This window comes from Bolinopsis microptera, chromosome 8 (genome assembly GCF_026151205.1).
Source record: "Bolinopsis microptera isolate Bmic1 chromosome 8, MBARI_Bmic_1.0, whole genome shotgun sequence".
NCBI classification, from domain to species: Eukaryota; Metazoa; Ctenophora; class Tentaculata; order Lobata; family Bolinopsidae; genus Bolinopsis; species Bolinopsis microptera.
Window position 1 is genome coordinate 6983359 of NC_087079.1, and position 26160 is coordinate 7009518.

At 36.9% G+C, this 26160-nt stretch overlaps 1 protein-coding gene across 1 annotated transcript in view; it reads right to left on the bottom strand.

Annotated features, from left to right (window-relative positions):
* The window catches only part of LOC134819132 (ras guanine nucleotide exchange factor Y-like), a 55801-nt gene extending 39704 nt beyond the window's left edge, over window positions 1-16097 (bottom strand). Inside the window, exons 1-2 of the mRNA XM_063828906.1 lie at window positions 15895-16097; window positions 15631-15708 (exon numbers count right to left, since the gene is read on the bottom strand). Of these exons, the coding sequence (XP_063684976.1) occupies window positions 15631-15708; window positions 15895-15920 (104 nt within the window). The 5' untranslated portion in view covers window positions 15921-16097. The remainder of the gene's footprint in view (window positions 1-15630; window positions 15709-15894) is intronic.
* Window positions 16098-26160: the final 10063 nt, after the last annotated feature.

Sequence of the window (26160 nt, forward strand, 5' to 3'; positions counted from 1 at the left end):
AGCTAAATATATTTTTGACAAGTTGCGCCGGTTGAAACTTATTTTTATTAAATTTGATGCTTCCAATCCGAGCAATCATGCCTTTTCAGGGGACAAATTCAAAGTAAAGACGTGTGAAATGGCAGGTTTTGCTGTTTATATACGATCAGCACTAGAACTGAAAATACAATTTCCGAGGAAAAGTACTATAATATCACGGTTTCGAAAAGACGGGCACTACTACGATATTACATACAATCTCCATTACTAACAGAGCCTGCAGCTAGAGGTACTGCAGCTAGAGGTACTGCAGCTAGAGGTACTGCAGCTAGAGGTACTGCAGCTAGAGGTACTGCAGCTAGAGGTACTGCAGCTAGAGGTACTGCAGCTAGAGGTACTGCAGCTAGAGGTACTGCAGCTAGAGGTACTGCAGCTAGAGGTACTGCAGCTAGAGGTACTGCAGCTAGAGGTACTGCAGCTAGAGGTACTGCAGCTAGAGGTACTGCAGCTAGAGGTACTGCAGCTAGAGGTACTGCAGCTAGAGGTACTGCAGCTAGAGGTACTGCAGCTAGAGGTACTGCAGCTAGAGGTACTGCAGCTAGAGGTACTGCAGCTAGAGGTACTGCAGCTAGAGGTACTGCAGCTAGAGGTACTGCAGCTAGAGGTACTGCAGCTAGAGGTACTGCAGCTAGAGGTACTGCAGCTAGAGGTACTGCAGCTAGAGGTACTGCAGCTAGAGGTACTGCAGCTAGAGGTACTGCAGCTAGAGGTACTGCAGCTAGAGGTACTGCAGCTAGAGGTACTGCAGCTAGAGGTACTGCAGCTAGAGGTACTGCAGCTAGAGGTACTGCAGCTGCTGGGGGTGTAACAGCTTTCTTCTGACCAATGATAAGATATTTGATATATGTTGGGATCAAAGCTAATGCGGTTTAGTTACAATCAAAACTTCCTTTTAGTAGCTTAAAATATGAAGATTTCTAAAATAGCAAATTATGAATGTTTTACTTTTTATAGAGGAAGTCACCAGCTTGGTTTAATTAATGTGGCTCTTACTCCAACGTATCCCTATCAGATTGAAAGGCAACTACAACATACTCTTGAAAGGGAACTACAACATTTATTTGTTTAAACTAATAATAACCATTAATAGGGGGGGGGGGGGCAAGTGAATATTTGTAGATATTTGTAGATTAATGTAGAATGGATAATCCACGAAAAAAGTGGATGACATTCTACAAATTTATACATTTATCTCCAAAAATTCAGTAGAATTTCTGGGCACATATTTGAGATTACATTTTTTGTAGATAAATGTAGATATTTGTAGATTATTGTCAATGGATAATTCACGAAAATTCTACAAATTCTACAAATTTATACATTTATCTCCAAAAATTCAGTAGAATTTCTGGGCACATATTTGAGATATACATTTTTTGTAGATAAATGTAGATATTTGTAGATTATTGTAATGGATAATTTACGAAAAAAGTGGATGACATTATCCAAATATCTACAAATATCCACTTGGCCCCCCCCCCCCCCTCCCCCTTAATAGTATCACCCTACTTCTAACACAAGTACCACTAACAGTTATTTAGAATATATATTCGCATATATCCACACTATATTTACATTACACGTTCAACGTGATATCATTATCAGTGCAGTGTGTACAACACCAACTACACCGATCAATTGCCAATCTGCGAAACATTTTGATTATTATTATCACTTCGAGATGGCAGGGCCTACTCTCATGCTGTCTATAATAGGTGTATAATTACCACTAACAGTTCCATTGAGGATAGCATGTGTACCGTAGGTAGGTTCATAAAACCAAAACATATCCAAATAATTTTTGAACAAAGCTTATCTGACGTTCATTCAAAGGCTAAATAATAACCACACAAACTTTCAAGTTCCAATTCCACCGGGGAAGATCACATGCCACGCCCATATTGTTCACATGGCATGTGTATCAGAAGACCAAGTCGCAAACACAGTGTTAAAATAATATCAGCTGTTTCTAGCTAATCTGTTCTACTTTTCTGAGGAAGATGCCGAAATTACCGTTGAATAAACGCCAAGTTTATACATAATTAGGTTATTTGGAATAGTTATAGTATTGACATACATATTTCTGTAGGTCGCTAGGTTACTAGGTAGTAGGTCCGATCAATATTACGATTGAAGAAGACAGTGTTGTAATGTTGTTGGCAAAAGCGAATGTGTTGAGTGCAAACATCATACTTTACCTTTAAACCCTGGCAGAGATCTGGTAACTTGCAAGTTAGAGTACAAACTCTGTTGAAAGCTCCGAGGGTTTTACTATGGTTTTAATTCCGACCTGATTACACCAAGTATTCCGACCTGATTACACCAAGTGACCAAGTATTTGAAGCCACATAGAGCCTGGTAGCTGCTCCAAATTACTTCAAAGAACGTGCCAACCACGTCATCTGCTAGTGTTACATCTTACATCTTATTATTGCTGGAATCGTGCAGCAATAAAACCTGCACACTAACCATCTCCAGCCATTACGTATACATTACGTATACATTACGTATACATTACGTATACATTACGTATACATTACGTATACATTACGTATACATTACGTATACATTACGTATAATGATCGGCTATGATCGCGTATAAACGGACACGGAACAGTCTGAAAGAAGTGCCGAAGCCGCGGAAGACTCCGTCCCTACTGACTTTCAGCTGTCCCCTATCGGCTGAAACCTACCACGTGACAGCTCTAATATTGGATGAAACCTACCACGTGACCACAATGCAGCGGGAGTACAGATAGATCTACAGATAGAGTACAGTTGGAATCAGTTCTAAGCTAGATAGACCTAGGTACGGAGAACACAAGTAGACAGACTCTTTGAGCGCTGGTAGGGCTACAAAAACGGGACACAAGTTCATGTCTCAAACGCAGACTATTAGCTTTGTGGTTTGCCTTTGTGGTGCTTTACATGGTGTAATCCTGTCTTTGAGTAGAGAAAAGGAGAATTTCCTTAAGGAAATTCATTATTCAGTTAATTGGATAGTTCCATGATACATGTATAAGTTAGAAAGTTACAGTAATGTTAATAACTTATCGCTAATGCAAATTACTACCATAATACTGAAGTAGTGTGGAATTCTAAGCGTTAAGGCTTTATAGGCTCAGTAGTAAATATTTAACAACGAAACCTCAAAGTCAATACTATAAAATAGAGCATAACATTTCATCTGCCTTACTTTAAGATATTTTTGGATATATCTCATAAAGTGAGGGACACAGTACCATCTCAATGAGATACGCTACAACCACCTGACAGACCTGTTGACGCCAGCAAGACTGCGTAACGTTAAGTCGGGGGACCCGTTACATTCTCAACTCCCTAGTCATTATTTGGTGGCCCCCCCCCCCCCCCCCTTTGGGGCACCCATCCCAGCTTTGGTGGACCCCCCCCCCCCCCCCCCCCCCCCCCCCTTTGGGGCACCCCTCCCAGGTTTTGTCAATAAAAGCAGGGAGAACACGTCATGTTGACAGGCACCTAACATTTTACTGCTCACCCCGTATACTAAGTACTTGACACCCTATATTTTACGTTGACATGTGCAAATAATGACCATTTTATTAGGTACTTTATGAGCCCTAGCCCCTAATGAACCACAATTATTGATGTCATGGCACAATGGAATGGTGGTGTATTCTAGAGCTGAATTCTACTGAGATTTTTTAATAAATCTACTTCGTACGGTGACTGAGTATGATTCTCAATATCATGCATTGCATAATAGTCCGATAATAAGCTAATGTTACCACGATTCTTTATCTCGATGCCAACACTAGTGTTCACTATTAATTTATAACAATCGCTAGGATAGAAGCCTTTGTTAGATTATTTTTATTCGAGTTTACCGGTGGTCAATACTCAGTGTCATAGTTTTATATAAACTAAAAAATAGAGCCATTTAATTTTCAAGAAGCTGTGCAGGACTGGTCCACTCAGTTCAAATCAGCTCAAGTAGCTCGCAAGCTGCCATAAATTATCAAGATTTCCTTGGACAATTCCGGTAAATAAATTAATATCAAAATACCTAACATGACAATTCAGGTAAATGCCCACAAAATATCAAGAATAACCACCACTGGAATACTTGGGATACCATAAAGCACGCAGAATCTAAATTTAAACGACAGAACGTAACATCTTGTGAACTCTGGGGAGCAACACTCTCTTACAACAACTAAAAGCACAGCAAACTACACAGCTCAAGTATTCAAGTGGTCAGTGCAGTAGATCGGCCGCTTCGTGGGTCAGCTCCCAGCTCGATTGAACAAACCCGAGCATCACGGATATCACGCATCAAATGAAGATTTCACCCCTAAAGCAGTTCCTTAAAGTGACACCTCGTTGACATATTACAGTTATATTTCGCAAGAGACGTTTCAACCAAAACCATATAAGGTACTGGAACAAGCCTGCCGACTCTTGCCCAAAGCGATGAATTTAACCGCTCAGCCGTGCATCACAGTCTTTATCTTCCCTAATTGCTAAGCTACAAACGTTTTGATCTCCTTAACTAAATCTAAAGGATACTGGTTGGTGACGCACACAAAATAAAATACTGACGACAATATAAACTGTACTGTGAGAACTTTAATCCCGGGATTCCCGCACGATCGAGACACCAAAACCATATTATTACGAAAAACGGAGAATCTCGACACAAAAGAGGTCTGAGAGGTTTAAAGTAAATAGACGCACTGCTCAGTGCTCTTAATGGTGATTGGTTAGTCACTCAAAGTTCAAACGGTAAAATATATCTACTAGTTCACGGGCTTCTGTATAGTTTATTAGAAATTTGGAACCAAAGAAATTGAACGCAGTACAAACATTAAGGGAGAAAACAAGAGGCCACTCTTTAAGTGGCCGCTTGACAGCAGTTAACCAATCAGCTTTCAGTAAATATTGACCAATCAAAACTCATAATGACGTCACGTGTCACAACAAATATGGTTCACCACCCCACCCCTATCCAAATCTACAAAAACTTGGAGAAAACAACCTACTAATCTGTTAGAATGCCAAATACCAACATAAAGCCTCTGTTCAGAATGTTAGTTATTTAGTTTTAGCGAGCTAATTATAGCTCACTCGCTTTTAGAGTTATTCATTAAATCAGTCACTGACTGGCACGTGGGCATCATGTGTGAAGCACTACTCCATTCTGATTGGCTACCTCGCGAGCACGTGGGCGATTCCAGCGTTTTGATTGGTTGAGCAGACTTTCCGGCGTGATATTCCACGTGGAGGGTAATAAACAAGATTACAAGTTGTATTATTAATGTTATTTATAAAGGAGCAGATACAAGTACTTACAATGTACTTACAGTGCAGTTATACTTACAGTGCAGTTATACTTACAGTTATACTGGTCGTGTTAACTGTTAAATAGTCTAGTCACTGTATCTCTAACTATAACTTATATTGACTAGACACTATATTATAATATAATATATTATACATATTATATTATATTATAATATACTAATTATACTGAGTAGTTTAATATTAGTCTGAAGAGTGATAAATAGTAACAGTAACAAGTGACAGTGTCGTGCAGGATCTCAACTGTAACCGACGTCACACGGTCATAACACTGACAACTTGTAAATTGTTAACAGTAATATTATGATAGTTAATGATATTCACGTTTAGAGGTTTAGAGGGGCGCAATGTTTTATATTTATTAAACCTCGCCCCTCCCATATATATATTCTATCCCGCACCTAAGTGTTGAATGAATGGAGGAATTGTTAAAAAAAGTTTGAGAGGAATGATCAACCTTGCACAATAACTGGTATTATAGGGGTAACTACGGGTAACTACGGGTAACTACGGGTAACTAGGGGTAACTAGGGGTAACTAGAGGTAACTAGGGGTAACTAGGGGCAACTAGAGGTAACTAGGGGTAACTAGAGGTAACTAGAGGTAACTAGGGGTAACTAGGGGTAACTAGAGGTAACTAGGGGTAACTAGGGGTAACTAGGGGTAACTAGAGGTAACTAGGGGTAACTAGGGGTAACTAGGGGTAACTAGAGGTAACTAGGGGTAACTAGGGGTAACTAGGGGTAACAAGGGGTAACTAGAGGTAACTAGGGGTAACTAGAGGTAACTAGGGGATACTATACCGGGTAACTAGAGGTAACTCGGGGTAACTAGGGGATACTATACCGGGTAACTAAAGGTAACTAGAGGTAACTAGGGGATACTAGAGGTAACTAGGGGTAACTAGGGGATACTATACCGGGTAACTAGGGGTAACTAGGGGTAACTAGGGGTAACTGGGGGTAACTAGAGGTAACTAGGGGATACTATACCGGGTAACTAGAGGTAACTAGAGGTAACTAGGGGATACTAGAGGTAACTAGGGGATACTATACCGGGTAACTAGAGGTAACTAGAGGTAGCTAGGGGATACTAGAGGTAACTAGGGGTAACTAGGGGTAACTAGGGGATACTATACCTGGTAACTAGGGGTAACTAGGGGTAACTAGGGGTAACTGGGGGTAACTAGAGGTAACTAGGGGTAACTAGGGGATTCTATACCGGGTAACTAGAGGTAACTAGAGGTAACTAGGGGATACTAGAGGTAACTAGGGGTAACTAGGGGATACTATACCGGGTAACTAGGGGTAACTAGGGGTAACTGGGGGTAACTAGAGGTAACTAGGGGATACTATACTGGGTAACTAGAGGTAACTAGAGGTAACTAGGGGATACTAGAGGTAACTAGGGGTAACTAGGGGTAACTAGGGGATACTATACCGGGTAACTAGGGGTAACTAGGGGTAACTAGGGGTAACTGGGGGTAACTAGAGGTAACTAGGGGATACTATACCAAGAAAACAACAATTTCAAGAAAACAGCAATTTTATTTAGTATCAATTAAAGCAAACATAAATATATTTTATATATAACTAGCAAGTAGCAGGACCTTTTTACCAGATATCTTAGGGGACTTGGAGTAGCAAGAGAATGGATAGAAGGTATATACCTAATACAAAAATACGTCAAAAAGAATCCAGGGTGATACAGGATCGGAGAGTGCAGACCGTAAAGTTTACGCACCCACCCTTGCCTCCTAAATTCTTGGTTGGGTAGGCATTTATGCGAACTTGGTCGTTTATACTCCAAGTCCCTTTGTTAAAAATTAATAAAATTTATCTCAGGAGTTAACTTCATTCAACAATAATAATATCAATATCAATTTATCGCATAAATTTAACTATCGAATACAGGTTTGATTATCGAATATAGGTTCGATTATCAAATATAGGTTCGATCTGATATAAATTTGTAAAATAAAATATTTAATTATTAAAAACATTACATCAAGTGGTTAAAAATGGATCTGAAAGCTTATCAGCTTATAGTTCAATCATGATAGTAATATTAGGTGTGTGCTGCTGCATGTGCATTGCACATGCAGCAGCACACACCTAATATTACTACAAATTTTAAATTGCAGTAATTAAATTGCACATTGTGCAATTTAATTACTGCAATTTAAAATTGGTTGGAGTCCAGGTATCTTTTAAGTCAGCTGCCTGTGATTGTACTAATAGTGCTTTGGTTCTCAATTTTATCAAGTTAATGGAAGTTTCTAGGCAATTGCTTGAAGTTAAAATTTTTTATGAACTGTGTTCCAAAGCTTGGCTGCATTAAACAAAAAGGTATTTGATTTATTTAGAAGAATAACAGTTAGACTCGTTGCACGGTTTGAAATGTTGATGGCCTCATAAAGGGAGTAGGGGCAGTGGTACTTGATAATCTTAGAGAATTCTAAAATGCAGTGATATTTGTACAAGTTTTGAGCCGTTAGAATCTTTAGTCTATTAAAAATGGGTTTTGTATGCTCCTTTTCAAAGTGTTTATGGTCTAATTTTTGCATACCATACGGTCTAGTACGTGCACATGTTGATTGTTTATCTAAATATGAGTCGAGATCACCAAAAAGGATCCTTACACAGTGCTTCTGTGTGATAAAAAGACTGTCATTTGATCGTTCTTTAAGGACAACGCCCCAAACACTTATACCATAACTGAGATGTGATTCAAAGAGAGCATTATATATTTTCAAATATAGTTCACCAGGTATCGAGTGTCGAATTCTACAGATTGCACCAGTCATGGACCGAAGTTTTTTACGAATGTAGTGCATATGGGCAGCCCAGTTTAACTTACTATCTATAACAATACCTAGGAATTTGGTATCCTTGACTTTAGTAATAACCTTACCATCGATGAATATTGACCTAGACTCATCTAGCAGGTTAGCAAATGGTCTGGTCCTTGCACAGGTCTCATCATATTCAGAGGCAGGTTTAAAATGGATGTAGCAACATTTAGACATATTGATATGGAGTAGATAACATTTCATGTAAATCGACACATGTTTAAGAACTAAGTTTGCTTTTTTGTATGTTGCTTCTCTAGATGGTCCTGATATAAAGATATTTGTGTCATCAGCATAAAGTAAAAATTCTACCTCACTGTCAGAAAAACAGTTCACTATATCGTTCATATACAGTAGGAAGAGTAACGGCCCTAGAATTGACCCCTGTGGTACCCCAAATTTCACATCCAATGTTTCTGATGGTACATCGTTATACATAACATACTGCTTTCTGTTAGTCAAATAGCTTTTAAGTAAGGTAAGTGCTGTGCCCCTAATACCATAGGAGTTTAATTTGCTTAGAAGAATGTTGTGGTCAAGGGTGTCGAAGGCTTTGCTTAAGTCAATGAATATTCCTAAGACATGTTTATTGCCAGCTAGAGTCTTTGTAACGGAGTCTATAGATTTGTGTAGAGCATGAGTGGTGGAATGACCTTTTCTAAATCCAAACTGTGAGTCTGTCAGTACACCTTTAGATGTGAAGAAATTATAGAGCCGTTTGTAAATGATCTTCTCGAAAATTTTTCCAAATAAAGGTAATATTGATACAGGCCGATAGTTTTCAATACATTCCTTATTGTCTTTCTTGTAAATAGGAATAACTTTACCAGTTTTAAAAATACTCGGGAATGTACCACTTTGTATACATGTGTTGTAAAGCCTGGCCAAGGTACCAGCTATGAGCTTTGATGATTTCTTTACAACAATTATTGGTATGTCACTCGCCTTGCCATTTTGAAAATCTTTGATCACCTCGATGATCTCGTCTTTATTAGTTTCTTCCAGATAAATGGAGTCAGATACTGAATTTGACATGAACTGAGCAAATGATTCTATTGGTTCCAGAGAAATATTATTGTTCGTCAGTACATTTTTATTGAGATTACTTGCAAGAGATGTAAAATATTCACAAAATTTGTTAGCAATTATTCGTCTGCAGGTAACTCTCTGACCGTTTATGACAAAATCGTCCTTACAGCGGCTACAGTTTGGCAAATGAATACTTACCTCAATATTGTCCGATAGTTTCATTGCGTCTTAATATGATGAGTGTTAAGAAAATTGGTTTTTAAATAGTCAGGTTACAGTTCTGTATTTCTAATGCTCCGTAAATAAATAATATACATATAGACAAAGCGGTATGCTCATAAATCATTAGTTAAGCAGTTTTGGGGCACCACATACGTAGGTTATTAGTGATGAACATATCCAAGTGGAACAAATGTTTGGATAATCTTGTTTCGTAAAGCATTAGGGTATCTTATTTCTGCTAAATGATCAGGTAACTTTATAATGATAATATTATAACTCAGACATTGTGATGTTGTGGCACAATGTGATTTTGCAGCCAACGTTCATTATTTTCAGCAACAAAGGGAACTTTTTCATATGGTATAGTAAACAAAAGATCACATCTTCTTTGTTTATCATTACACTGTGCAACACTAGCCAACTAATATTGATTTATAAGACCAAAGTGGATAATGGTTTTAAGATTAAACCAGCGGCCAAGTTCACACTTTACGGGTTACACACGGCTGCAATAGTATCCCAGTAGTAAGTACCAGTATGAAGCGCTAGTATGAGTGCCGATGAAAATCTAATATCAACTCTTCTGGGACACCTTCTACCACGATATCAGCTGCCCTTCTGGGACACCTTCTACCACGATATCAACTGCTTCTGGGACACCTTCTACCACGATATCAGCTGCTTCTGGGACACCTTCTACCACGATATCAGCTGCTTCTGGGACACCTTCTACCACGATATCAACTCTTCTGGGACACCTTCTACCACGATATCAGCTGCTTCTGGGACACCTTCTACCACGATATCAGCTGCTCTTCTGGGACACCTTCTACCACGATATCAGCTGCTTCTGGGACACCTTCTACCACGATATCAGCTGCTTCTGGGACACCTTCTACCACGATATCAGCTGCCAATCTTATGATTGCACACGAACAACTTGATTAGTAAACACAATGTTAAACATTACTACCACTACATTGTAGTAAACAAGCAAGAGACTGCAAGGTGGCCCCTGTATAAATACCATGTAAACAAGTAGACACAGTTCAGCAAGGAGTTCGTGACTGAGATATAATATAGCACTGTAAATCTACCTCTCCTATAGTTTAATAAACATCACAGAAACCTAATCAGTCCTGCATGGGACAAATATCTAAAATCTTTAAAATCTAAAAATAAAGCTCGGATTAGCCTGACTGAGATAATGAAGGAATATTATTTTGGCGCGTTATCAACTACAGATCTGGGACCTTCTCAACATAAGATTTAATGTAATGATATGGTTGGTACACTACATCCTATCGGCGACCAAGCAGTGAATGAGAAAGTCTACATTCAACTTAACTAGACGTGTAGTTATCAGCAGGAAGTGACAAAAGTCAAGATAAGATACATTTGTTATCTGAAATCGATTAAACTTATACCTAAGTCATTCAGTATGTTGTTGTTGAGGCCATGCCATAACATGCCACTATAAATCAAGAGGCTTGCATGTAATGAACATATTGACATGGGTGCAGAGTTGAGTCTGTACGGAACCTAGTAGTTTCAGTTCCTTGTTTAACTTGCCGTACAGCAAGGACATCCACTACTTTAGCCCGGCGAGGCACATAACTGACTCTACAACTCCATGTCAAACTATGCCATTATTGCCAAGCCCAGGGCGTTTTTGATCAGGTTTTTCATTTTTATAGGCGTTTAAAGTTAAAACAGCTCATAATATTATGTACTTAACATTTAGTACTTAGTGAGTTTTACTAATTACGATTACTGTGTCAGGAATCCAACTAGAAAATCAGCTCAACTTATTATTTAACTAACAAAAATGTCGTCATGGCCTCAAGTGTCCATGATGAGATTTTACACAAGAATTCTGCTAGCAAAACACACAACTACAGAATTGACAGCCAGCCTGCAGAGCTAAACTAACAGGGACATATTATAATATTTAATATAATGACTGTTACATATTATCAATCTGATTATGTGCAAGCACTGTCTTCAAGGGGTCACGTGATACCCCCCACTTCAAGGCAATAAACTGAGTCACGTGATAATAAACTGAGTCACGTGACAATAAACTGAGTCACGTGACACGGTGATCCACTGTGCCAAGTTACTATCTAGTAGGTTACTGTGGTTATCATAAGGTTATTAATCACACTAGTCAGAGTTCACGGACTAGTTAGTTAATCATGCAGACTACCACGTGACAAGTTACAACTATCACGTGACCAAGTTAGACTTCAAGACCAGCCGTTAAATAAACCAGATTCCTCGACCAATGAGGAGTTGACGAATAAGCGAGCACACGACGAATGAGTCGGTTGTAATGAATGAGCGAGGATTCTGTGGAAATGATGAAATTCTTAATGAAGGAGCAGTTTATATATGCATCTACAGTAGATGCCATCTACTTATCTAACTCATCTAACTAATCTAACGCAAAATAAACTTTCATTTAAATTAAACTTTACATAACCCTTATTATTATATATTAATGCTTTTCATACAAAGTTACGACGAATTCTTCATGTTATGCATCCTGGGTTTGGACAGGTAAGGATATATATAAAAGTAGAAAAGTAAAAGACGTAACAAATCAGAATAAATTCGTATTATTAAAGTAGCTCACAGACATAATGAAGATCATGTCTTCAACTACATACTATCACAATAATATCACGTAAAATTAAATATCCTCCATTTTTAAAATATTGGGCACATAATATGTAAGGATTGTGATAGTTGCCGTAAACGATCCATCAAATATTACTGGACATTTTTGCTTAAATATTCCAAGAATTTTTACTTAAGTGTGCTAAGATATATCGCAATATACAACCATGGTCTGTCCGGGAGTACTAAAAGTTTTAAATCTATATAATCCTCGCTCGAGTATCTGCTCCATGTCGGGAGTAAAGATTTATTAATCGAAATATTATAATATGGTGACCGCATGAGCAATGAGCATAATATTGCTTTATATTATGGTGGAGTAATAAAACTTGACAGTTAGGATACTTATCATGTGACTAATCTGTCAAACCAATCTGTCAAAGTTGGCATCGTGACAAGCATGGTTTACTGCGTACTTGGTATAGGCAGCAAACAGCTGAAAATCGTTCTAGACGCAGGCGTAACTAATAAATTGATCAATACAATGGTTTGTGTAACGTCGACCACTCATGCGGAAAACACGGTAACGTTAGTACTGGCCATTTAATTAATTCTTCCTAGTTGAAATGTATTTTATGCAAAAATGGAATGAGAATTCATAAAATAGTTATGTTATGAAATGGTTCCGTTGCGTTGTGGAACAAATAATTTTCATTGTATCAGTTTGCATATTATTTTCACTGGAAATGTATTTTGTTTCTTCTCCAACTTCAAAGCAAATAAGAAGACACGCTTTAATTTCATGAATTAGTTTTCTGATTCCCTAATACATCAACTAATCCTTGATGACTTTTTAAAAAGTTGGTCCCGATTTACCGAAAAATAAGTGTTCTCTGACACTCATACTGTAATTTTTGGCCTTTCTTTGGAATTGGGGTATAATTATCTACCGTATGTGATGTCCCAATACTCCAGTACAGCGTACTACGTAGCAGTTCACCCTCTTCCTGTGCAAAGCATTCCCCAGTTCAGAACTTCGTGCTACATTACCTAATTAGGACATTTGGAGCATATCAGGGTTGCACGATATATTGACATCTTGTCGGATCATGACGATCACTGCCGCCCTTTGAAGTTTATTCACTTAATGAACCCATCGTTTTATTTTTATGACAAATAATATAAGCTTGTTGTCCGTGAAAGACGTCATGTTCGTTATAATTTGAATGATTGCGAAATGTGTTACCCTATTTAAACGGTTCCCAGGTGTTCCAGCTAGAGTGGAGTACCTAAATAGTAGCGTGAAGCTTTCAACTGCTATTTAGACCTTTAGGGTATTACATTACTAAGAACATGTGACATTTCAAAAACCCTGAAACAGTTAACGACACACATAATATGAAAGAGCCATAAGACGTCTGGCCAGTTCTGCTATAAATTGGTCCTGAATTTAGTCCCAAGTTTAGTGTTTTATTCTAACAGAACTACGAGCTGCTCACCTTCTCCTTTGGGGTAAAGAACTCAGCTGATCGTCTGGTACAGTTTCTGATATCTTATCATCAGGTCTCATCATCAGCAACTACTCTCACAAACAAAAGTACTACAATTGTACTAACAACTATAACAAAGGTGAGCGGCTAAATCAACAGTATAATAAACTAACATATCCTGTATTAATATAGCGTACAGTAGTAGTAGTAGTAATAATATAACGACGGAACATAGCACAGTGGGAGGTCTATAGCAACAGTAGCTAGGTTACAGTTACTATAGAAACAGTAGCTAGGTTACAGTAGCAACTGGGGGGAAGCTCACACTCAGGACCTGTCACAAGACATGTAACGGGCAATGAAGCCATCTCATTGGTATAAATCTGTCACGTGGTGTGATTACTGCCATGTGATTGGTCGTTATCTAGATTAAATAGTCACAGACAGCACCAAGGGTATGTAATAGTCTAGTGCAGCCTGAACTTACATTTTAATACTAGCTAAGATAAGATACATGTGTTAATTACGATATAACACAGTATTTGTCCAGTCAGCTGGGTAGCTGAGTGTTTGACGCTCTGGATTGGTTAACCGCTGCCTTCACGTAGGTTTTCATCTTGAGGGATGATTTTTAAATGCTGGTCAAGTTAGTCAGTAATTATACAGTAGGGTCTTACTTAGTAAGGTTGCATATATTTGATGTCGTCAGGGAATATTTATGTAAATACTACAAGTTTTAGTTGATGCGATTATCTATTTATTTATCTAACATAATTATATCCATCCAGCCAAGGACAAAAATTACAGTCCAATTGGATCAACAAGCTCTAATTTAAAAGTTTACCACCTAAAGTTCCGAGACGTCTGCTACAACCGATGTTCTGCGGAATAAAACGTAAGGGCGGCCTTTACTCATCATATGGCCCCTTAAAAGGACTTCTAAGCCATGAAGTCCTCATTTGCAAGCCCTACAAGTTAAGAAGGGTTCCAATTATAAGGAGCGCTGGTAACTGGAATTTGTTCCAAGGAACACGTCTGACTTTTAAACCTATAATTTTTACTTTAACAATTTTATGAATTGCACTGGACCATAATTTTAACGTCTCTATCATATCCCAAGGTGAAAGGTACATGATTAGAAAGGGTGAGAACAATCTACAAGTACAACGTGTCCCTCATTTGTAGATATTAATAAATCTACCCTCAATTGGCAGGTGTCATAAAATCCATTACCTAGTCTTTGAGCTTGCCATTAATACCAATGAATTGGGGGGCCAGCGTGTCATGGGCTAGCGAATAATTTTAGGTCCTTACCATCAGGGGTATAATCAACATGCTGAAGAAGGTGGATTTAGAGTTGAGATATCTGGAAGTGGTAGCATAAAATGGAGGACGACTTCGTGGGAATAATGAGCGATAAACTAGCATACTATTTAGATAACAGATTGAGTAATATGTGGTCAGTTGAACTTGGAGACATAAATCTTATAAAACTGTCAAGGTGAACGAATAATGATAAATATGGGAAGTTATTTGTATCCCCAATCTCTAGTTAAAAGTGCTACGGTGCATAAGTTTAGGAAAATTATCATGTACTACCTCGTGACAAATTTCCAATGAAACTAATAGCGACCGGAAGTAAACTATTTACGATATAACAGAACATGTTTCCCACGAATAACGTCATGGGAAAATTTGTTAACAGTTTCCCTTGACGTCTTTGTTGACAGTTTCGATTAAGATGTTCAGATTTGAAAGTTCCCAAAGTTGTCAAGAGTGTGATGGTACCAATTCAAGTCAGGAAGTTTAGCAATGTGGCTCCATTGTGCTATCACATTATAATATTACACGATATTATGGCGTCATGATATTAACAAACTCTTAATTAACTTAATATCCAAGTTTGTGTAAAAATAAAGGGAATAACATGTTTTCACAACAACTATTTGAGATATTTCCATGTCAACAATCGGTATTATAATATCATTATAATGCAATAAAACATTTAAAAAAATATTTTGCAGCTTAAGTTCCACTTACTTAGTCCATGTGTTGAAGCGACCGGGAGTAAGAGTATCAGCTTTGTGGGGATTCTCTGAGTTAGGGATGGAGTAACACCTGCAAATAGTTGTCACATGAAACATCTTGGCACTTTAAAATTAGCTGAATACAACGAAATACAATATTCTTAATCAATCAAATAAATGTAAATCAATAGCACATAAAAGATCTTAAAATCGAATAAGGTGAAATGAACATTTAACGTATGATAGCTAACTTGTCTTAGTTAAATTAAAACATTACCTGGGTAGGGATTCATAAGATCCCATGGAATCCAAAGACTGCCTCGAGTTGTTGATGTAAGGCCGTGCATTTGGACAGAGAGAATCAATAGATTCAAACGATCGAGCAATTACTGCACGGGGTGGGATAACTAAAGAATCATCTGATCCTGTAGAAGACGGCTCAGCAGCACTGCTCTCACTAAGTGATGCAGCTGCTAAAGACATCCTACAACAAGTTTTATTTTAATTTTTCTATTTAAGAAGGAGTATTAATAATAATCATTTTAAAGTGGGTTTAAGCGTAAGTTAAGGTAACATCACATGGAGGTGACTGTGAACAGTGGTGCAAATCCAGGGGACGAATATGTATTACCCTCAAATTAAAATATTTCTATCGCTAGATTTCATTCCTGTGAGCATATTTTCCAAAACATTTACTACATCTCTTATTTTGAGCAGCACTGGTGATGGTTGTTGTGAAAGCATTGTGTTTGCCCTGAAATATTTGCCCTCATATGTTTTCCGCTCAATAACCCAGCATGTTAATGAATATTTCTTGATTTTTATGAGAAAAGACAATTTTTTTTTTGAGAAAAGACAATTTTGAGAAAAGACAATTTTATTATTTATCACCAATTCAATACATAATCAATAAATATATATCCGAATAAATTTGATTAAAAATTAAATGATACAAGTATGCTAGCAGCTAGCGCGCTTATATTTGAGAAATATTCACGCTGTTAAAATGGGTTTTACCACACCGCCACTCACATTAGCACAATTGGTGAACGGACCCAGGCGCTGTTCAGCTTTTATGAGCCCTGGTTGACTGCTGAGAGTGGCGAAGGGGCTGATATTAATGGAACACAGAGTTAATGGTATCACTATCAGGAGCTAAAACTAGAGTATCTTGTACAGTACAAAACCACTCTATACCGGCAACTTGAAATACTGGACCTCTCTTTTTGCCTAAAACTTCAAGTCTATGTTTGACCAGTTCGTGCAAGAAATGTGTTTTAATAGAGCTTGCGTTGGATTTATTGGTGAAGCAAGCTGTGTTCCATGACAATGCTTGATTGTAAGGCCCTTAATCGATTATATGTCAGGTTACAGATACTGGAGATAAGAATCCTGTAAGCCTCTATACTGGGTTTTTAAATACAAGCACTCTCCATTTCCCCTGCAGTCGTACAGAGGTTTTTAACTATAGTTTTGGACTGCCTTAGATATCAAAAATTATCTGTATCATATGCTATTTCTTAGTCCCAAGAAGTTGTTTTATTTCTAGATTTGACAACGCTGGCAGAGCGGCGAATACGTGGGGACCTTATTGAAGTTTTTAAGGTTATTAATGCTATGACTGATTATGGTTCAGACTTGTTCAGACCAAGCAGATCAGGTCTTAATCTGGTTTCATCCAATAGATGTAGTAAAAGTGTGACAAAGGTCAAGAATATCCAGAAGTCTTTTCTCCCGGAGCGAGTTATTCCATATTGGAACAAACTCCCTCCGGACGTCAAGAACTCTGTGACAGTTTTAGGTTTTAAAATTAAATTAGAAGGATATAAAATAGATATGATTTCTAAAAGTATTACAAATGATTGCTTTTTTTGGAATGTTTCTAATGAAGTTTTAGTAAGAATTGAGGGAGCCAGTTATGTCAGTAATAAAGAGAAACATAACAATTATCTTTGGTTCCATCCTTATGTGGCAAAGAAGCGTTTTATAAATCTTCATTCCACTGGGAAGTTTTTAAAATAGGATAATGTTTTTGATGAAATTGTTTTTAAATATTGTATTTGATAATTAATTAATGTTGGTGGGGAAATATTTATTATATATTTTGTCACACAGTGCGATGATAGTTTGTAGACATGTGTGATGATGTGATGTCATAAATTTTACTTTACTTTACTTTACTTTACTTTAGATCAACTCAGAGGTAGGATGCTTTGCTCAGATTCCGAATCTTTTTAACCGAGATGAAGATCTGAACGTAATCCATAATCATTGTAAAATATACATCAAGATCAGCCGAGTAAGTGCTGCCAAGTCCCAAACTGAAACGCTACTAGTACTTTTTTGGAAAGTAGATAAATGATTTTCTATATCATAAAAATATGCACCAATTGAAGAAACCTCCGGAGGTATGGGACTGCTCTGCACTGTGTTTATAGATCGTGTCTCGGAGATGATAGCTGACCACAATAAGTGATAAGAAGACAAGAGCCAGGTCAAACATCGTATCAAAACACGATTTAGATTTGATCTGTTAAGAACTGCACTCACTGCACTGAGGGGAATCGGAGGAAGATCAACGGCCCAGCATCTTGGACTGCAAGACGTTTCCTTTGACCTCATCCCTCAGTAGACGAGCTTTGAGGTCTCTTAGTTTTGTTTATGTAAATTTTGTTAATATTTTACTGTACTATTTTATATTCATGTATACAATTTTACGGAAGAAATTATCCCAGGAGTGACTCCCAACACACTGCTTTGACGGGTAGTTGATGCACCGTTTTAAAAAAAGAGCCACTTTGGTCTACTTGTTGTGAGGTGTCTCAGCTTCATAGTAGAGGCTCTTACGGGCATTGTCTGCTCGATACGCTAGGGACCCCAGATACACCTTACTAGACGTATTTTTGACCGTAGAATCGATTAAAAGTAGTTCTAAGATGATTGGACTGATTTTTTTTGGCTAAAATCGCAAAAACCGATTTTTGGGCCAAAAATAAGCCAAAAAACCATGTTTTTTGATATTTTGAGCAAGTTAATTTTGTTGGCATGTCGGCAAAACTTGCATGGAGATAGCTAAAAGACAGCCACACAAGATGGTATAAAAATAAAACAAATCCCTCTATTTTTTCTGGGGTAAAAATCCAAAAAAGGGGTAAAATTTTGATTTTTTTGCTTGAAGTTTGAAAATTTTTTGCAGTTGTATTAAATCAACCCAAAAATAGTCACATCGTGTTTGCCTAAATTTTTCCTTTCCGAGAAGTACCCACTTCATATACTTTATCGAAGTTTGAATATTGTCACTCCGCAAGCGTTTTTGCCAAATTTTCGACGCGCACTACGCGCAAAAGCATTTAGTTGTTATCAATTGGCACCCGCGCGTTCATCATAAATTTCAAACAGCTATAACTCAGCGAGATTATGTCCGTTCTAGCTCATATTTTCACACCAAATAGAAAATAATGTGATCTTATTGCTGACAAAATATGAAAATAATTACTCTATTTGCCTTTGTATCACGTTGCGACCCCCACGGTCGTTTCACTATGTGAAACTTTATCGTCCTGACGATACAGGGGGAGCCGCGCACTCCGTGCGCGGCGGGTCAAACAACGTATGACAAATTTGCCTTATATATATATTAGAGTAATAGACTGCCAAAGTTTAAAACGCGCATTGGTATAGCACGTGACTAATAAGGCCAAATTTATACTTCTTAACATATTATCGATCCTTAGACATCATACGTACTATTGTGTCCAATTAGCGGTTAGGTCTCTAAACTCGTAGCAGAAAACACGTCTTTTTGCCCGTAAGAGCCTCTACTATCATAAGTTGGGGGTCCCCCCCCCCTTTTTCTTTTTTTCTTTATTATGAAGAAACTAGGTCGGCATATTTTATAACAAGCAACAATATAAAGTATACATTAAAATTATTCATCTCTCAATCCAGGAGTCACAACAGCAACAATGTTAAATGTCATCGAAACTACTGAAAATTATATCAATTTTATTAACCGGGAACGATATTAATGAAATTTAGATGAAAGAACTTTCTTAATAAGATGAAAGAACTTTGTCAATATATGATATAGACAGTTTAGATGTGAATTTGGAGCCGCAAGGCCAAGGGTTAGTTTCAAAATATTGAGTTTTTGAAAGGTTATTTTTATATAGGTTATAGGTTTATATAAGTTATAAAGGTTATTTTTATGTGTATACTGTTTGAAACATTTTATTTAAAAAATTTGATAACTTTTAAAAAATTTAGATGAAAAACACTTTTTTTAAACGCAAAATGTAACTAAAAATGAAACACGAGTCTGCCTCCAGAGACAAAGCAGTTCTAGTTAAAATGTTTATGAAGCGCTCGATTCTTTAAATTTTAAAACATATGGACTTTTTTATTTAACGTACACTTAATATTTGATTGATCGACGATTTAAACTTTTTTAAATCGTTACTAGCTCTGCAAAGCAAGAATAATAGTTCGCGCGGCGCGTCAAAGGGTGAAGTCTTCCAATGCAGCACTTTAAATAGTGCTAGGTCAGTTGGGTGTCAGCTTAACTGGCAAGCCCCATTTTAGAATTAAAATTGTTTTTAGAATAGAAATTGAGAAAATTTTAATTCAGAATATTTGCTATTTATTCCGTGATGTGCCATAAACCATGCAAATTTTGAAGGCCAATAGTTTTAACTTCATCTAACCAGGTGCTTAATTCGCGCCACTGCGGGCGCGATTGTTTCAAAATAAAGCAAAGCACATAGCTCATAGCCGCCGCAGCCGGGAGGCGGGCGCGCGCCACTGCAAGCGCAAGGGCTCTGGATAGAGCAAGTTCTAATCACGCGTTATATCACTATTTTTTCATTATTTTAGCTTTGATGTGATTTTAAATACATGTTTCACTTTCTCAGTATGCGATTTGGAGCTGAACCTAATAAGTATAGTAATAACCACTTCCCAGATCATGAATGATCAAAAAATTTTTGTTCGTTAATAGTCGAAGTCCGAAATGCTCTTTGTAGTGGGCACCTACAAGTAAAACAACATTTTCTCAGTAAATAACAAAATTCAAATTTTATTGCCATTACAATGAATAATGATATAGATATCATAATAAATATAAGTAGACATCCGATAATAAACGTGTTAGGTCCAGTACAACCCAAAATGTCGGCCGACTAACAAAATGAAGAAAGCTAGCATGTTCATTGCATAGTTTTTCAAACGAGCATACTTAAGCTGTACGGAAATAGCTTTAATTCTATGTCATATTAAAAACTTTACATCATTTTTGAGAAACAAAAATAAATTTTATCAAATTTAAATAATATACACTCTTATCTGTGTAATTTCAATTTTTACGAGGGTATATAACCTAATTGTTAAACAATCACCATTTTTGAATTTATAGCTTTAAATGTGGTTCAAACATATATTCACTATATTAATATTTAACATTTAAATCCAGTACCTTACGAAACATATTTATGTTCGACATAATTCCGACCGAAATGATTGAACGAAAATATGGGAATTTTTTCCAAAAACCGCCACATTTCGTACCCCAAATTAAATCATGGTATTTGGGGATTTAACACATTTCGTACCCCAAATTAAATCATAGTATTTGGGGATTTTTTAATCTCCTTATTCTACAAAAATGAAACCTAATATTTGAGAAAATTAAATGCAAAGATCTTCTCTGATCAGCTGTTTCATCTTGCAAACAATTTCTCCGAAGCCTTTGAAAGTAAGCTTCAACTTAACTCATAATCCTCCAGAGTGTATTAGGAGACCGACAGTGTTTGTTATATTTCACTACTCTCGAAATTTCACCGCCGTGGCCAATATTGTAGTGACAAACAGTGGCGAAACTTTGCTTGTTGGCGCCCCCCGCTCAGTGACGAAAAGCGCCCCCCTAAAATTTTTTGTCCCTAATAAAAAAAAAAAAAAAAAAAAAAAAAAAGGTCGGGTACTTTTTTTTCTCGCCCCCCTACAGCTTTTTGCGCCCCCTGAAGCAAAAAAGGGTACCCCAAATATTTTTTTCGCGTCGGCCGAACGCTAAATTGGACAGGGAAATACACAAACAAGGCGTTTTTTCAGTGAAAGGGCCTAAAATTCAGGAAAATTGCGCCCCCCTTATACGGCGCCCCCCCGCACAGCGGGGTCTGCGGGGCCCTAAGTTACGCCACTGGTGACAAAGCTTGCTTATTTTTAATAAGCAATTTAAAATCGAATACTAGTGTTTATTAATTGTTTGATAAACCATATTTATAACTTACTATATTGATAAGTTTAGAGTAAATCGATAAAGTCATAATTAAGGAAAATACTTTAAAAAATGATTTGGGGAAAAAAATGACCTATCCCCCGAAAATATGGTGTTTTTTTGAAAAACCACAGACTTTTGTACCATTCAAATATGTCTCATAAGGTAATTAATCTGTTTTTGCAATTGGCAATATTTGAGATTATTAAGCTGTAGCACCCCCTAAAAATGTGAGTGCTGCACTGATAGATATTGCGATTGAGAGGACAATCACAGAAACAGTGATTACTCCAGAGCTGTTTCTATGATTGCAGTATTCGGTGTAACAAAACCACGTGGAGCACAGGTTCATGTCAGGGTGTGTAAGCACCAGGTCATCACAATAACCATAAGGATCTTCACCTGCATTTCCACAAGTCTTTGTGAGGATGGTCTTTCCTTTTTGTGTGTATAGTAGAGTAATACACGAGTCTCCTTGAGTACAGTTTGTTGTCTCGTCACATACTGCACACTTTCCAGCACAATCTGAAGTGGATGACAGTAATTGTAATCTTATTATATATAAAGCGAGACAATATATAATAATATGGATGGATCCGTAGCATTTTACTGACACCACTGCATCAACTTTAACGCAACTTTCCGCAAAAACCGTAAAAGATATACAACTGAAACTTTTTTGACTGACTAGGTCAAACGCTTTAATGGCCTCCAAATCAGCATGAAAAAATAAAAATTGTCCAAGAAATAGGAGTTTCAGACCCCATGGTGTCAAAAACGCAAATTGAATAGGTAATAATTATTTTAGTCTCTTTAGTCTTAACACCATTTTAGGGTTATACGAGTTCCTGCCAGTAGTAATAAACAGGCAATATCAGGTAATTAATCATATTTGTTTGATAATAATAATAAATTAATGTTATTTGATTGTTGTTTGATTGTAAATCATAAATTTGAATATAAAAAAATATTTCTGCCATCCTGCAGCAAATATGGCTCCAAAATATAGCAACCTGTAGTTCTAAGCAATCTGCAGTATTGAAGCAATTTTTATTAAGTCTTAAATACCCTTGTACAATCTCATAAATTTTTAACTAAATTGTCCTTCTTTGCTTACTGCAGTACTCAATAAAGTAATTATCACTTTTGTATCCTTGGTTGTTATTGCAACATTTTTCAAATGCTGCCCCACCCCCCCCCACTTAATGGCCACTTAATTTCATCATGTTAAATAGGTTGTTGAAGCTGTGTAACGCGATTGTCATTAATTGAAAACAACAAACCTTTAAAATAGCTGAGGTTAGAAGAACACTGATAGCAAGACAATGATCTAACTTGTGTGATAGTACTCATAAGCAACAATATCAACATTTTCATCTCTGTAACCTGATCATATATTGCATAATTAATGATCTTTTGTTGCAAATTAATGAAAACTACACGTGGTAACACAACCGCTAAATCTCTAAACTGCACAAATAATTTGAACAAGCTGTGTCCTGAGTGGATCCACAGTATTAAAGACATGTTGCAATTTAGCGGCTCATACATAAATAATAAATATACCCCACACATATGGTATAACTGTCTGGGGAGGGGCATCTAACAAAAAACTTGAACCTCTGTTCAAAGCACAGAAAATGTGTGCCCGCATAATGTTTGGAGATAAAGAAGCATACTTGGATAAATTTAAAACTAGTGCACGATGCAGACCCTATGGGGAGCAAATCCTGGGCAACGAATTCTACAGAGCATACAAAACCCCTCTTCAACACTCATGAAATCATGAATGTGCATAATCTGTACTTCTACCATTGTATTAATGACATCTTCAAGGTCTTGAAATATAGAACCCCTATATCACTATAATCCCTCTTTGAAACATCTGGCAGACTTGGCAAAGAGACAGTCATTCTCACACCTAAACCATCAGACAGCTACATATACAGAGCAGGGACAATATGGAATACAGTACGACAAAATCTCATGCTAACTACATTCACCTGTTATAAGCCCAATCACCTCAAATCATCCATAAGAATCACCATCACTCATACTCAAAAGGAAGGAGAACCAAATGACTGGAACTTAGCCCTAAACAGCATTCGACAACATTCAAAAACTTTAAAATTGACCTTGCCTAGATTACTTAAGCTTGAAAAAGCGGTAATATCTTAGCAAAATATAACTTGCAGCAGCCCCATACCTTGTCATGAACATAATATCGAAACTACCTCTGTGATCACATCTTTCTCTGGGTGCAAAATGAATATATATTTATAATATAGGTTTATTAGTTTTATATAAATTTAAAAGTTCTATAGAAATTTATTATAGAAGGATTAAATAAACCCTTTGTTTGTGTGTTTCGTGTTATGCATTTTTATACCTATTTTAGAAGAGATTTTTATAGAATGTTAGAAGTGCAGTAGAGTCAGTTTCAGACGAATTAAGCATAAATGACATCATTGCCTTGCCATGTCTGAAGTGGTTTGTAAATGGGCCATTGTTAGCCCCAAGCGTTTTGGTCCGTTATTCCCGCCACTCAGCACTGCCTACTGTAAAGTAGACATTTTTCTGAGACAATAGAGAAACTGACCTTGTCTCACTAAATTCAACCACTTTCCATAATAAAAATACTAACAAATAAAGTTTTTTAAATAATTATATACAACCACTAAAGAATATTTCCTCAAGTTTACTTCTAGTTAACTAATTCGTGGTTTAAGCTCTTATGTTATTTATGAAAGGAATGTAAAATAAAACTTATTGTTTCATTGAAAACTTATTGTTTCATTGATATCGTTTATTATTGTTTGTTGGGCCCCCATTCTAATAAATGCAATAGTTTACCTCAATACCTAAGTAAAGGCTTATGTCCAGTGGACATTGTCCACCTATTGGAATACTGGGCTGACGTATGATGGGGTCTCTCTGGCGCAGGAATTGAGCTTATAACTGAAATATGTTTTGGGCCAAGTTCAGATATATTCTCTCAGAGGACTAAGCCTTGTGGACGGCGACATACCAAAGGTTGTGTGCCAAAGTGTGCAAGTCCCCGGGAGAATGCAACCCAGATCAAAGCATCCTCTCAGGAGAGCAGGAGGTTGGTTATGTAAAGTGACAACACATAATCCCCTCCTATTGGGTATATCGGAGTGGGAACCTGTGAGTGATGGCCTTGAATCTTATTGATCAACTAGTGTAACCCGTAAAAAAACCACTCCCGTAACTCTTACTGTTTTCTTAATTAAGCCGCTTGGAAATTTCCCACACACACACAGATTTAAAAATCAATAGTTCCCACAGTCAGACAACGAATGACACACAGATTTACTGGGATGATTAGTATTGATAATGCCTTTTTTGGTGATTTGTACCAATCATACTGTATGATTAATCCACTGTGATTGTAACAATTGAAGTTTAAGCATAACGTAATGTGACGTCACAGAAATTCACAGCAGACATATGATGCAATGTACATGGTTTTATATTTTATAGTATACATGCTTTGCGCTTAGGATGATATTTTAATGACAGGAGATTAGATAATAATAGATAATCTACAGGACAAACAATTTTTTCATGATTAAGCAAAACTGGGAGGCAAAGGAGCAAGATTTTTAGAATCGAAACGATAACCTGATACACACAACAAGAATTGCTCCAAAAATAGGGAAAGCTACCATATTGAGTGCTCTTAGGGACCAATTTACAGTGGCAAAAATATTATATTCAATTTATTGAACAATAGAAACGTGTCCTAATGCTGTAGAGCTCGGCAAGATGGCCCCCACTCCAGATTTTACCGACTATGCAATGTTGCTGTGAAAGTAATGTGCACAATTCAAGAGTAGCCAAATTTGAGGACATTACAGGTGTTAACTAAATCTCCAAAATATAGTAAATCTCTAATTCTCTAAATCTCTAAACTATGAGCACAAACAATTTAAACAAACTGTGTCTTAAATGAATCCATAGTATTAAATGACAAGCTGTAATTATTTGAACTCACTCGCAGCAGCATCAGCGTTCAATTTACCATTATTTACTATTTTTACACAAATACACAAAACGACAATATCTACTGAAGACCAAAGAGACCAGTAAATGATCAAAATGGATTTGCTGCAATACGTTATTCTGTGCTCCAAATGTAGTGGATAATGATAAATACCCTGTCTCATGAGACAAGCCCTTAAAACCATGTCAAAGTTTAGGAAGTAACTTATAATTCGAATATCTTATTTAAATATCTACTTTCAAAGGTTA